The 14079-nt window shown below is 42.4% G+C and overlaps 1 protein-coding gene across 1 annotated transcript in view; it reads right to left on the bottom strand.

The window, feature by feature from the left end:
- LOC148314767 (uncharacterized) overlaps positions 1-14079 on the bottom strand; it is a 63828-nt gene that overhangs the window by 41198 nt on the left and 8551 nt on the right. The window contains exon 2 of the mRNA XM_088287615.1: positions 9936-10365. Within this exon, the coding sequence (XP_088143741.1) occupies positions 9936-10365 (430 nt within the window). The remainder of the gene's footprint in view (positions 1-9935; positions 10366-14079) is intronic.

The raw sequence follows: 14079 nt of genomic DNA, 5'->3' as shown, positions 1-14079 counted from the left end.
GACGATGTAGAAGATTGGGGGGTTAGGCTGCAGCGAATTTATTTCATCCGAAGCGTAAACACCTCCAAATAAACGCCCTTGTAGACGTTTCATGAGTTGCTCCAGCTCTTTCCCGTTCATCAGTAATAATCCACTAATACCTGTCGTTTTGAATTTATTTCCAGGATGGAATCGTAGCAGGCGTACACAATAAGTGTGGTTGTGTGAGGGAGTGGGAGTCTAAATCTCATTTCTAACCTCAAACTTCCGCTGGAGACAGGTGCGAGAGCTCCTGAATCATCGTTGGGGTTTAAGTTAAAAACATACAGCGCATATCCACCGGAAAAATCCTCCCTGTTGATGCAAAGAGGTAAATCTTTCAAATGTCTTCCTGTCGCTGTAAACAAGTTATGAAGCTCTCGAACCGCGTTTCCCGCATTAAATTGGGGTTGGAAGGCTTTGGCTGGAATCTGTCTCCCTTCTTGACATAGCGCTAAATATTCCAAATGATGATGAGCAAAATTAAATGGATTCAAATCTTTTCTGCCCACAAAGGCGTTGTGGTTGACAAGCCCTAACACCACATAACGAGGTGTATGGCCGAGGAAAAGGTTGTCTTGTTGACATGTCCTGGAATGTTGGGGGATAGAATAAGTTTTCACATTAATTCTTGATAACGGATATAAAGCATTTTCTTTGTTGAGCGCCGCAGCATGACCGATAGAGTTGGCTGGTGAAACGGCGACTCTTTTCACAAAGAGGGATGCGCCCATGATTTTCAGATGATAGTTCATATCGGGAGGACTCATAAAACAAAATTGGTCGTTGGCTTTGATGAGTTTCACTCGTAGATCCACGTTATTGAGAAGATGTCTCTCACAAAAGAATATGTCGGTGTGTAGAAGTCCTATCACGGTGAATGGTCGGGAACCCGTCACAAATTCCGATCGGCGTATCAAACCTTTGTTAACAGCATCCCCCGTTAAGGCTGTTGAATCCATATGTCCTGGTGTATCTTTGTAAAACATAGCCGCTATACTAGCCAGTATACTAGTAGGCTAGTGAGGTATTGACTGTCTGTTTGCTTAGATTGGCTTGGCTTGACGCGCTGGCGGCTTTGCTACCTGTGATTGCTTTGCGATGTTATTCACCACAGAGTCCATGAGTATCTTGTTAAAAGGTTAGGTTTATTTATCAATCGTCAATATTAAAATCAATCTAAAACACCATAAAGTTGCACACGCTCCGCCCAAGCGGTCAAAAACCTGTATGCCCTTTAAGTCCGTACCTGGGCATACCTTCTTCCTCTTCCCTTTTATATAATCAGTCAGAGCGCCACACATTGCTCAACAAAAGTAATACACACACACATTTGACCCCTATTTGGCGTCTACACACCGGCCCCTAATTGACATGGTTCACAAACATGGCAATTCCTAAAATATATCCCCCCCCCCCCGAACATTTTAAATAAATTAGGTCTCACAGACTAAGCATAATTTGGAAATTGGTCTTTCAACTATATTGGATTTTGTTCTCAATTTTACGGATCTCACTAACCCAAGTGCATCTGCATAAACTTCCAAGACTCTCCCTAGAAGCCAGGATCCCCATGGAGCAGATGGATCCATAATGGTCACAATGTCTCCGACAGCCAGGTTCCTTTTCTTGTCATTCCATTTCTGTCTTTGTTGAAGCAATGGCAAGTACTCACGAACCCATCTCTTCCAAAATAAATCAGCAAGGAATTGGATTTGCTTCCACCTCCTTTTCCCATACTGGTCCTCAGCCGAAAAGACACCAGGCGAAATTGACGGCTTCCCTCGTAACAGGAGAATATGATTGGGCGTGAGTGGTTCCAAGTCATTGGGGTCATCTGACAGCTTGGTGATTGGTCTATCATTCAAGATAGCTTCTGCCTCACATAACACTGTTGCCAGTCCATCATCATCCAAGGTTTGTTGACGTAAAACAGAGTTTAGGACCCTTCTCACTGAACAAATCATCCTCTCTCAAACGCCGCCAAAGTGGGAGCACGGAGGTGGGTTAAAAGTCCAATTAACTCCAACTTGCGCAAGATGTCCTGTTATCGCTGCCTGATCCAAATTGGCTAGAAATATGCAGACCTTTACCAAGGATGACTGGATGCTTGGCCTCCTCTGGCATTGCACCTTTGCCTAGCCTACCTCCAACTCTTAGCAGCCCATCATCTAAGGTAGGTTCCAATTTACAGATAGGGCCATGGCGGCTCACACTCGAACCCTTTGCAAGAGCTTCTATTTCCAACTTAAACCTCTGATGCTGACAGTAACGGATGATGGAAATGTCAGCATCTTGTAAATCTTTTAATGCTAAAATGTGTCTTTGTGGCTTTCTGATGGGCTTATTACGTAACACGGTGACATTTCTTGAGGGAAGCAGCTGCTTGTTCCCCTTGCAATTTTCCTTCAACCATGATTTCAACTTTGAATACCCAGACGCTGCTCTTTTTAGCCTTCTCCAATCTGAGAAGAATAGGATCAGCTGATCTGTTGGTACAGGAGTGCACACACTGACAGCATGAGCTGCTGCCTCCTTCCTGACTTCTTTATCTTCCACGTCCAAAGAGACATCCAGCAGTGTCTGTGGCCACTGATCCTCTTCCCTCCACAGGTATTCTGGTCCTTCCAGCCATCTTCTGCTTTTCAAAAAGTCAGAAACACTCAGACCTCGCGACACATAATCAGCTGGATTCTCCCTTGTACCAACATCTCTCCATTGTGCAGGCTCAGACAAGTCTCGTATTACGGCAACTCGATTTGCAACAACTGTATAAAATCGCCGATCTTCATTGCAAACATACTTCAGCACGGATGTGCTATCGGTCCAAAACACAGACCTATTAAGGTGCATTCCAAGTCAGCCTTGATCATAGCATCCATCTTCACAACGAGAACAGCTGCAGACAGTTCAAGTCGGGGAATAGTCACAACCTTTAAGGGTGTTACTCTACCCTTGCCAAGGAGAAAGGATACGTGAACTTGGTTTTCGTCGCTCACTAAACGCACATCTGTGACAGTTCCATAGCCTCCTTCGCTGGCGTCAGAAAAATGATGTAATTGTGCCTGCTTTACAGCTACAAACCCAGCTGGTCTAATACACCGGTCAACTTTAAATGTAGCTAGCTGGCCCAAGTCCTCCAACCACCTTCTCCATCGCTTTAAAATGTCTTGTGGCAAAGGATCATCCCAACTACCGCCCCTTCTACACAGCTCCTGTTGCATTATTTTGGCCTGAAGGGTCACTGGCGCCAGGAAACCCAATGGGTCATAAACAGAACTGTTGACTGATAGCATCCCACGTCTGGTCAGAGCCCGATGCTTTATTTCCAATCCAAAGACGAAAGCATCCGTCTCCACACACCACTGAAGACCAAGCGCTCTTTCTACTGGAAGCTTGTCAATGTCCAAATCCAACATCTTCAGCTCTTTGGCTCTCCACCCTTCAGAGATGGCTTGCAAAACAACACGACTGTTGCTAATCCACTTTTTCAAAGCAAAGCCTCCTTGTTGACAGACAGCAATGTGGCCCTGTATCAGCTGGATAGCTTCTGTGACAGTGGCTGTGCTCTTCAGACAATCATCAACATAAAAGTTCTGTTGAACAGCTTCTATAACAACCGGTAGGAACTTAGACTGATTGTCTTGAGCCATTCTTCTCAGAGCATAAGCTGCGCAACTTGGTGATGAGATGGCTCCAAATAAATGCACCATCATTCTGTAAGGCACTGGTTGTTGTGTTGTGTCTCCATTAGGCCACCACAAAAAACGTAGAAAGTCCCGATCCTCCTCTGGCACACGGACTTGATGGAACATAGCTTGAATGTCTCCCATGAAGGCTATTGGCTGTTGTCTAAACCTCATGAGGACGCCCATCAACGTGCTTGTGAGAAGGGGCCCTTGCAGCAGCTCTGTATTCACGGACAAGCCCTTAAACGGGGCACCGCAGTCAAACACGACACGCAGTGTTCCCTTTCTGGGATGATGGACACCATGATGGGGAATATACCAAACTCTTCCTGAATCAAGGTCTCTTTGATCGTCAGGTACTTGTTCTGCATAATTGCAAGTGATTATATTAGTCATGTACTTCACATATTCTTGATGGAGTTGCTGATCAAACTTAAATTTCTTCTTCAGACCTTGTAACCGTTGTTGGGCCACAGCAAAATTGTTTGGTAAGAAGACATCTTTCTTCTTGAAAGGTAAGTTTATAGTATACTTTCCATCCTGTAACTTGGCAGATGTTTCCACTATATTGAGAAACTGCTGGTCTTCTCTTGACATTTCCTGGCTTTTCATGTGCTTCTCGCAGAAATCATGATTATACTGGTTCATTAGCAGCTCCTCCAGCCTGCTGACACCAATTCTATTCACAGATACGACAGAAGCTTCCATCCTACTATTCCCATCCAGTGGGCCATTAACCACCCAGCCGAGCGCAGTTTTGACAGCATACGGACCATTATCTTGACTATCAATAACTTCCCATGGCTCCAATAGCTTGGGTGCATTGATCCCGATCAACAGGTCAACCTTGGCTTGAATGGACGGTACCTGTATAGCTGACAAATACGGCCATTTAAGGAGGTCTTGAGATGTTACCATATCGTCTGTAGTGACTGGCATTTGCGCCTGTGTAAGCACTTCCGGCAGTGGATGGAACTGAGAGCTTTCCAGGCCGGCCACCTCGAGATTAAAAAGTGAAAAGGCATGACTCATCTTTGTTTGACCCATTGTTCGTATCAGGACTTGGGTTCTCTTTCCAGAGAGGTTCAAGCGATTCATCAGTTGTTCAGAACAAAATGTTCCGGTGCTGCCTGGATCCAAGAATGCATATGTTAAGATCACACAGTCACCTTTGGCAGCTTTTACTTTAACAGGCAGCACTGACAACATGGTGCGACAATTGCCGGCCCCTGTATGTCCACAAGTTGTGTGAGAAATGGGAATAAGCTCTGGTGTTTCCAACTCTTGTTGAGGAGCAGTTGCCTGTCTATTTATGTGCAACACTGTTGGATGATTTTGCTTGCAAATGTCGCATTTCAATCTCATATCACAGTCACGGCTAATATGTCCATGACGAAGGCAGCCAAAACATAAACCTCTTCTCTTCAAAATAAACATCTTGTCCGTGTGTTTCTTTCTTCCAAACTGCTTACAATTTTCCGGCAAATGTTCCAGTGAGCAAAAAACACAACGGCCATTTTCATAGTCTTCGAAGGAGTGTGGCTGCTTAACCTTGGGAGGATCTGTCTCAGTCACGGTACTGGCCACCACGTTCCCCTTCACTCTACTGCCCGCATATGACCTGCCTTGACCTATTGATGTTGAGTTAGGGCTGTAATCATGCAGATCTCCAAAGAAGGGGTCCGAAAGAATTCTTACGTGCCGCTCTATGAACTGTACCAAGTCAGCAAATCCAGCTCTGTATCCTGTTGATTCCATGATGTCATAGGCCTTGCCACGCCAATGTTCTCGTAATTTATAGGGCAACTTGGCCAAGATTGCCCTCAAGTTCGCAGGCATGTCCAGTTCGTGCACATACTCCAGCTCCTCCATGATGTTACAGCAGCCGCGTAGAAAAAAGGAGTAACTGTGCAGTGCCTTTGTGTCATCTGTTTTTATTGTTTGCCATGACAGAGCCTGACTAATGTATGCAGTGGCCATTTTGTAAGGATTTCCAAAATGATCCTGGAGCAAAGCCTTGGCCACGGCATAACCACGATCTGAAGCCATGTGTTGACAACTTCGCACAAGTTCCTGAGGTTGCCCTCGGGTGTATTGCTCCAAATAATACAAACTGTCTGCTGCGGCTGCTTTACTTTCCACTCCTTGCTCAAATGCTTTAATGAAAGTTCTGTAGTGCAATGGATCACCATCAAATATTGGAATGTCTCTTGGTGGAAGTGTCATTGAACGCTGTTGGTTCATTAAAGCTGCTGTAATCTCAGTTTGTCTGCTCATAATGGTCAAAAGGTCTGCAGGAACCTGTGAAGTGGTTGATGAATGAGCTTGCGCATCACTTTGTGTTGGCCGTACCTTTACTTCCATTGCTTTTCCATCTTGCTCCACCAAAGGGTGCTCCTGATTTGTGTTCCATTTCCTTTGTTCCAGGAGGTTATGCTGTTGCTTTATATTTGATGCAATCAATTTCTTTGGCCTCACATCCGTTGTTTTGTTTTCCATTTGTGGCATCCTGAATCTCTCCTTTTGTTGTGCTGTTTCCATATCATCATGATGAGGTTTAAACTCTTGGACTGTGGGGTTTAAACCTTGTCCATTCATTGCTCCATTTTTCTTTACAGTTGACTGCGCTTGAGACTGGCCCTCTTCATTGGCATTATAAATGTCCATCCGCGCTTCAAATGCCACCAGTTCCGCCTCCAAATCAAGCATCTCCATTCTTCTCCTTAGTTTTGCTTCTTCTTCTTCAATAGCATGTCGTTGTTCCAATATTTTCACACGAGCCAGCACTGCAGCTCTTTCCGCTACTGCCTTTAGTTTAGCAGATGAAGCAGAGGACTTGGTACTTTTTTTGCTAACCCTGCTGCTCACGTTTGACACACTATCTTCAGGAGAGATTTCATCATTAGCATAACCTTTATCGGTTTCTTTTATGATTTCTTGTATTTGTGAAAGCCATAGATTGACCATTGAAAAACACTCATTGTTTGGGATCATTTTGGCTTTAAACCATATTTCGTGCTTTTCACCCTCTTCAACAGACAACAAACCCATCATTGAATCATGTACATTTTTAGCATCAACACACAACCCTTTCAACTCATCAAGACCATTTATCACCTTGGTTTTATCACCACAAGACATGAATGCATTCAATTCGCTTCTAACTTTACTCGCATTGTTAAGTTTACATTTCCTATTGTTTTGTAACCTTTCAAGTTTATCAACCAAACCCTTTTCTGTTAATTTAACAATACGTTTTTGAGTTCCCGAATCATTAAGTACTTCATTTTCATTATTTGTGTCCATGTCCGCTGCACAGGCTTCCATTGTACGTGCTGGCAGTAAACGCAACGCAAAGTTCAGCTCAGGTGATGACGCGAAGGTTGGTCAGTGAGTCACGTGATCCAGCGCAATTTGTAGAACCGCGACGTTCGAAGTAATTTTAACGCACGCAGCGTTACCAATGCATTGGATTTTTTAATTTTTTTTAAGTGTGCACACAATTGGCCATCGACAGTGTAGCGCTACATATACCTCTCGTTGGGCGCCTTAGCTGTAAATTAGTGATGGGTCCAACGACATCGAGGCGTCGATGCGCGCGCCGAGCTTCCAGGGCAAACCCCGTGTCGGTGCGCGTACTGCTTTGAGAAAGTCACGTGACCACTACCAGAATCGTGTCGACACAGCGGTCGCGCGCCAAACTGTGTTCATAAGGAAGCGCATCTGTCAACAGGGTGGACGCTCAAAACAAGCATCGAGTTATTGGCGCGTTACGTTGCGTTAAAGATCCGCAAGATGGAAGACGTCACTGTTGATGCGCACTCAGAGGTGCAGCGCTATACGTCCGCAGGACACGTTGCACGTACGGAAGACCCGCTCTTATACTGGAAGTCCATGGAGGCAACGTTCCCTCACCTATTTATATTAGCCACACAGGCGTTGTGCACACCGGCCTCTTCAGTGCCTTGTGAGAGGATTTTCTCAAAGGCGGGAGAAATTGCCTCAAAAAAAGAAATAGACTGAATAACAAAACGCAGGAGAAACTAATTTCTTTTGAATAAAAATATTGAATTACAATGAGTCCATTGTAATTCACAACACTTTTACTTGGGCATTCAGACAGATGTTCTCTTAATTTATCAACTGCGTCTCGAATATCAAAGATTTTTTTTATGAAATTGCGTGTATGTAAAAATAATGTGAAAGCAAATGCCTAATCAGAATCAGAAATCGCTTTGTCATTGTACTCAAGTGTGCAACGAGATTAGAGAGCTCCCCCCTCCAGTGCAATACAACAATAATTCAGTTAAATATATAAATGGGATCAATAAGAGAATAATTAGTGCGATGGAAAGTAATACGAAATAGGATATATAAAAACACATCACGTCGCTAATCAATGGAATTGGATAAAATTAGTTTGACAGATCAGTGTCAGATGACCCTGTCAAATGTTTCCTGCAAGTCCACCAGGTGTCAGTATTCAGCAACACAGTGTCAACACAGTGTCAATACATTGTGTCACTGTGTCGAAACGATACAGGATGCCTCATCTACCCATCACTAACGTTAACAAATGTTTTTCCAGGCAAAGGCAATTAATTTCATTTAAATGTTTGATGTAAACACAAAAAAAATCATCATCACTCAGATACAATGCACTGATCACATTGGCCTTGTGTCAATAAAAGAGCTTTGAAAATTCAATATATCATATTTTCTAAATCACATTTACATCTTACCACAAAGAGTCGGTTCCTTCAGGTTTTTTTTTGTGTCTTTTTTTAAGCTTCAAGGATCGCTGCTATTCTCGTAGGGCTGGGCAATAAACCGAAAATTTACCGTGATCGAAATTTAATAAAATCATTTTGCCCATGTCGGTTAATTCGGTGTTTTAAAAAAAAAAAGAAGTCCTTTCTGTCTGCAGCTATGTTCATGCCCCTGTAAGACGGCTTGAGCGGCTGTAGTCACGTGACTCCACCCAGCTGAACAAGAAAGAAAACTGACGACGCGGTCGTAGCTGTCGATTCAAATCTAGAAGCAGCTGACACGGCTGAAGACGACGTAATGTTCGTTGAAATTGTTCCTGACTCGCTTGTCCCGAAAAGAAATTCCGACATCTGTCGTTAAGAAATGTTTTGGGTTCCAAAAAGACGATGTTTGAGCAAAAGAACATGAACTACAAAGTGCGTCGTAAGCACCTGAAACAGCGCGTCCAACCTTTTCTTTTTCACCACCCACAACACAACCATGCTGTTGACTTGGAGCTTGTGCTAAAAGTTCAAAGTGAGAAGCAAGGTTGGACCAGTGACAACAGCCCATTACGGAGGCGACACCATACGAGAGAACGTCTCAGAGGTGGACGCGATAGCCGAGCACATAGCGAAAGATAGAGCTCCTCTAGTTACAGTGGAGCGCACAGGATTTAAACGCCTCATGAAAGTAGCCGACGAGAGGTACGAAAATATTTGTTGCAAACCGTACTTCCCGATATGGACAACATCGGGACGGGTGCGGACACATGTCAAGCATTTTGCATCCACATCCGACTTATGGTCGGGTCACAACATGGATCCCTGTTTGAGCCTGAATGTGCATTACATAGATGACAAGTGACGACTGCGCACCGGAGTACTCGAGACGGCATTTTCCTAATGAAGCACACTTGTTTATTTGGCACTGGCATTGCATTGACATTTTTTTCCATTCTAATGAGCATTTTGTTTACGGGCGACTAGCTCCTTTGCACATGGCATTATTTATATTGTTTTCAACATACCTTTACATAAATCTAGGCCTTTGCAAATGGCATGACAGCATCTCGGCACAATCGATTTGCAGAAAAAGATTTTGTGAGAGGTACCCTTTTTCTCCTGTTCTTTGTGACATTGTTCAAATCATGCAAAGCAAGATATTTGGAATGTTTATACAAATGGTTTTTGTACTATTATTTTTCATTGAAAGTAATGTGTACCAGTTGGTTAAAAAAAAAAAACAGTTAATATGCATTTCCTGCATTTATTTTGATTTTGGGGGGAATTTATCGTGCATCGATCATTACCAAGGTGAAATTGCTCAATTTATCGCAATATTGATTTTAGGTCATATCGCCCAGCCCTATATTCTCACCATCACAATCGTGTCTCGCAGCATGCTGTTTAGTGGCGAATTTTTTAGCACAAACGCTGCAACTGAATGGCTTGTCTCCATTGTGTGTTCTTGTGTGGCTTTGTAAATGTGACTTTTCAGAGAAGCATTTTCCACAAACTGAGCAGGAAAAAGGGTTTTCTCCACTGTGTGTTCTTGTGTGATTTCTTAAATAAGACTTTTGAGAGAAGCATTTTCCACAAAATGAGCAGGAAAAAGGTTTTTCTCCACTGTGAGTTCTTGTGTGCCTTGTTAAAGTTGACTTATGAGAGAAGCTTCTGCCACAAACTGAGCAGGAAAAAGATTTTTCCCCACTGTGTGTTCTTGTGTGGCTTGTTAAATGAGCCTTTTGGGAGAAGCTTTTACCACAAACTAAGCAAGAAGGAGGTTCTGCAGTGTGTGTTCTTGTATGTTCTGTTAATCGGGACCTTAGAGAAAAGCTTTTACCACAAACTGAGCAAGAAAAAGGTTTTTCTCCACTATGTGTTGCTGTATGTTTTCTTAAATTGGACTTTCCAGAGAAGCGTTTGCCACAAACTGAGCAGGAAAAAGGTTTTTCTCCAGTGTGTGTTCTTGTGTGTTCTGTTAGATTTCCCTTTTGAGAGAAGCATTTTCCACAAACTGAGCATGAAAAAGGTTTATCTCCACTGTGTGTTCTTGTGTGCGGTTTTAAAGACAGCTTTGAAGTTAATGAGTTAGTGTGACATGCCCTTTCACGTTTAGTTTGCTCATTATCATCATCATCGTCACGAGCACCTGATAATGTGTCCTCATTTTGTGCTTGTGATGGCCCCCAGTGGTCTTCATCACCTTCTGTTGTCACGTGATGACTTGAACTGCTGCTTGTAGGCTCTGCCCCTCTGTTGTCCTCACTCTCATCCTTGTTTTCATCTTCAGTCTTTATAGGGACAACGTTCACTGGTGACTTGTTGATCTCCTCCTCCTCCTCCTCCGTTTTGATGTGAGTCCAGTCTGGCTCCTCTTTCACAGAACAGAGATCATTTTCACTGACGTCTGCAGGACACAAAAAGACGAACACACATTTGGTTTGGTCAAGTCATTCTGATTCAGATCAACCCACTCGTGTACAAACCTGCTTTGAGTGGCACAACACGAGGCTGGTTGCTAACTTCGTCCAGCAGTTGAAGATGTTGTTCGTTCTCTTCTTTTATTCCACAAAGTTCCTCTTTGTACTTGGGTGTCGTTCTTTCACACATTTTCAAATGATAATTCCAAAAAGTCCGCACTTGGTCTTTGCTTGGCGATAACTCGTGTGCTTCTCTTTGTTCGACCAGACGAATGAAAGAGCGACGTTCTTCAAAGTCGCACTGAAAGGACTTCCTGTTCGTCACGAAAGCGGAAGAACAGGACACACCCCGCTGTGATATGATTGGCTGCTGGCTGAGTGGCGCACTGTCACCAACTCACCGACAGATGTCGCCATTTGCGATGCAAATCATTATCTTCTTCTAAACATTGGAAAAACGTACGATTTAAATCGTATGAAAATGAACAAACATTTTAGTTCCCAAATATGAACTTGAGAGATGTATTGAATTTTACTTTTGTTGCTGGTTTTGTTTTCACATCTGACACCATGTTGTTGGTTTGATAGTATTCCAAATGCATTTCCCTATTATTAACAGTTGACATGATAAAGTGATACTTTATGTCAACATATTTGCACCTTTGCCTTTTTACAGGGTTTTTCAACAGGTTGCGATGTGGTTGCGAATTTTAAATTAAAATATGTATATATATAATATATTTTATTACTTAACTGTTATTGTGTTCGAAAATGATTTCGGTATTTAAGTACTTTAATATTTCATTATTCGTTTTAGTATTCATTAAACTACAATAATTCACTATTAATTACAAGAGTTATTGAACTGTTTTAGGAATAATTTAGTATTCAATGTTTAATTGTTACAAAATTTACTTTTTAAATTTTTGTTTCACCATTTTGTTCAATCTTAATCTTATGGAAAATTATTTAAGAAGCACCAACACAATGTTTTTAAAGATAAAGATAAAGATGTCCTTCAATAGTCCCACAATGGGGAAATTTGCAGTGTTACAGCAGCAAAGAAATAGATCACACAGAGGCGGCGGCGTCATGTAGCAGTTTATGTATAACATTAGCAGCAGACATTCAGAAAAAAGCAAACCTATGCAAATATACACAGTATATACGTAAATACACAAATCCCCATGTGTATATACACACTTACATTCCACAACATTTACAAGTGTAAGGAAACACTCCGAATGTCTGTCTATGGTACAGAGGGGAAATTAATAAAAATGCTGCAATGATAAAAAAATACTGCAATGATAGAAAATACTGCAATGATAAATGAAGGATTGTATTATGATTGCTGGCATTATTTTAAACACTTACAGGACAGAAGGTCAATTATTTAAATTAGCAGGTTCATATTTAGGGAATATGTTAAACATTGCTGAAACAAAAAGCATTAATCAAATGGAACTAGAAGCACGGGTCACAAGAATAACTGGGATTGTAGTCCTGATGTTTACTGATTAATTATATTATTCTCATATGCTAAATTTATAGTACTTAGTTTAAATGTGTGAACTTGAGTGAAATTCTCAGTAGTGAGAATAGATTTGCACACATAGCATTTCCATGAGCTGTCCTCACATTCACAGCACTTCATGGACAAATACGATGAAGCACATTCTCCACATTGGCTGTAGAAGATGCAAACAGACCAAATTGGGCACTGGAGGACTCACACAGACGCTATCAAAAGAAAAACACATTCCGAAAGACATAACAATTGGAGATCGGAGCACATGCACATACGCATACACACACAGAGACATATACATACACCTGCACATACACGCACATACACTTGCACATACACGCGCACACACCGACAAGATTACAGAAGAATGCCAGCGGAGAGAGAGACGGAGGGACTGCCCGCCGGAGAAGGCCAGCCTTGGCGCGCCAGTCTTGGGGACCAGACGGGAATCGACCATCATCAACTTATCCAGACGATGACTAACCTGGGGAGGACCTTCCCTTGGACGTGGAGCCGTGCCGTGGGAGGGAGCGAGGACGACTGATTCAACCGATTCAACCTACATTACCCTTGACATAAAAAACTCCTATAAAAACTGAAGCTGGGCTGAAAGATGGTGCGCATTTTTCGACTGTGCTCGCCCGAGTGCAATTTCTCGTGAGATTAAGAAAAAGCCGCCCAGATATCTGTCTTTGTACTATTTCCTGAACTCCAGAAATTGAAGAAACTAAATATCGGAACTCTAATCAGTTGTTGAGTCTTTATTTGACCCTTTTCTTCTTGAGCACAAAAAACGAACACGCATTGGAGGAAGTTTGGCTTTTAAAGGTTGATTTACTAACTACTTCTCATTTCCACGGTGACCCAACTCCAACAATAACATGACAAATATTTGTCCTCTCATCAATATTTGCACAACAGAGTACTGAGTTTCGAGATCATCACTATAATAGTTCTCAAAATTATATTTCTTATCAAATTAGCTTAGTTAAGGGATATTTTATTGACAATCAAATCTCAATATACAAAGACAAAAAAAAAATGGTGGTGGGGGGGGGCGCGAATCTTTTTCTTCGTGGTAGGGGCGGACGTGAAATAATTGAGAACCACTGCGAGTATATGCAGACATTATATTCATGCAGCCCGAGTGAACCACAGCATTGTTGCAAGTTCGGTAGGAGAAACGTAAACGTTCCACTGCTGGAGCAGCGGCGGCTTCTCGGGCCAAAGGCGGAATGACGTCGGACCTGATTCGCCAATGTGGCGTCAATTTAATTATTTTGTTACATTTTTTCATCAACCGAATTAAAATATTAAATAAATAATATATTAAAATAGAACAGCCAGGGGTAAAAACAAACACAGAGGCAAATAAATATATTTGAAAAATACGTGCTTAAAGCATGACGTCATAAGCAAGCGCGCAGCTTCCGAAGGACCTCGACCACATCCACACCGAAATAAAAACACCCACCGCTAAATTTTTCTGATTTAGTGTGGAACTGACTGTAATTTTCTCGCAGGATTTCCAGTGCTACTCTAAAAGACTACGACATAATTCATTAAGTCTTTGTGTCCCGATAACCTCATCTTCACGCGTTGATGCTTTTTGGCGTAGTTAGCTTAGCTTGTTAGCTAGCTAGCCGCTAACGAAAAGAGGCACATGA

The sequence above is a fragment of the Idiotropiscis lumnitzeri genome, unplaced genomic scaffold (assembly GCF_059441095.1).
Source record: "Idiotropiscis lumnitzeri isolate Australia: NSW breed Sydney's pygmy pipehorse unplaced genomic scaffold, RoL_Ilum_1.0 HiC_scaffold_234, whole genome shotgun sequence".
NCBI classification, from domain to species: Eukaryota; Metazoa; Chordata; class Actinopteri; order Syngnathiformes; family Syngnathidae; genus Idiotropiscis; species Idiotropiscis lumnitzeri.
This window is presented reverse-complemented; position numbering and strand designations above follow the sequence as displayed.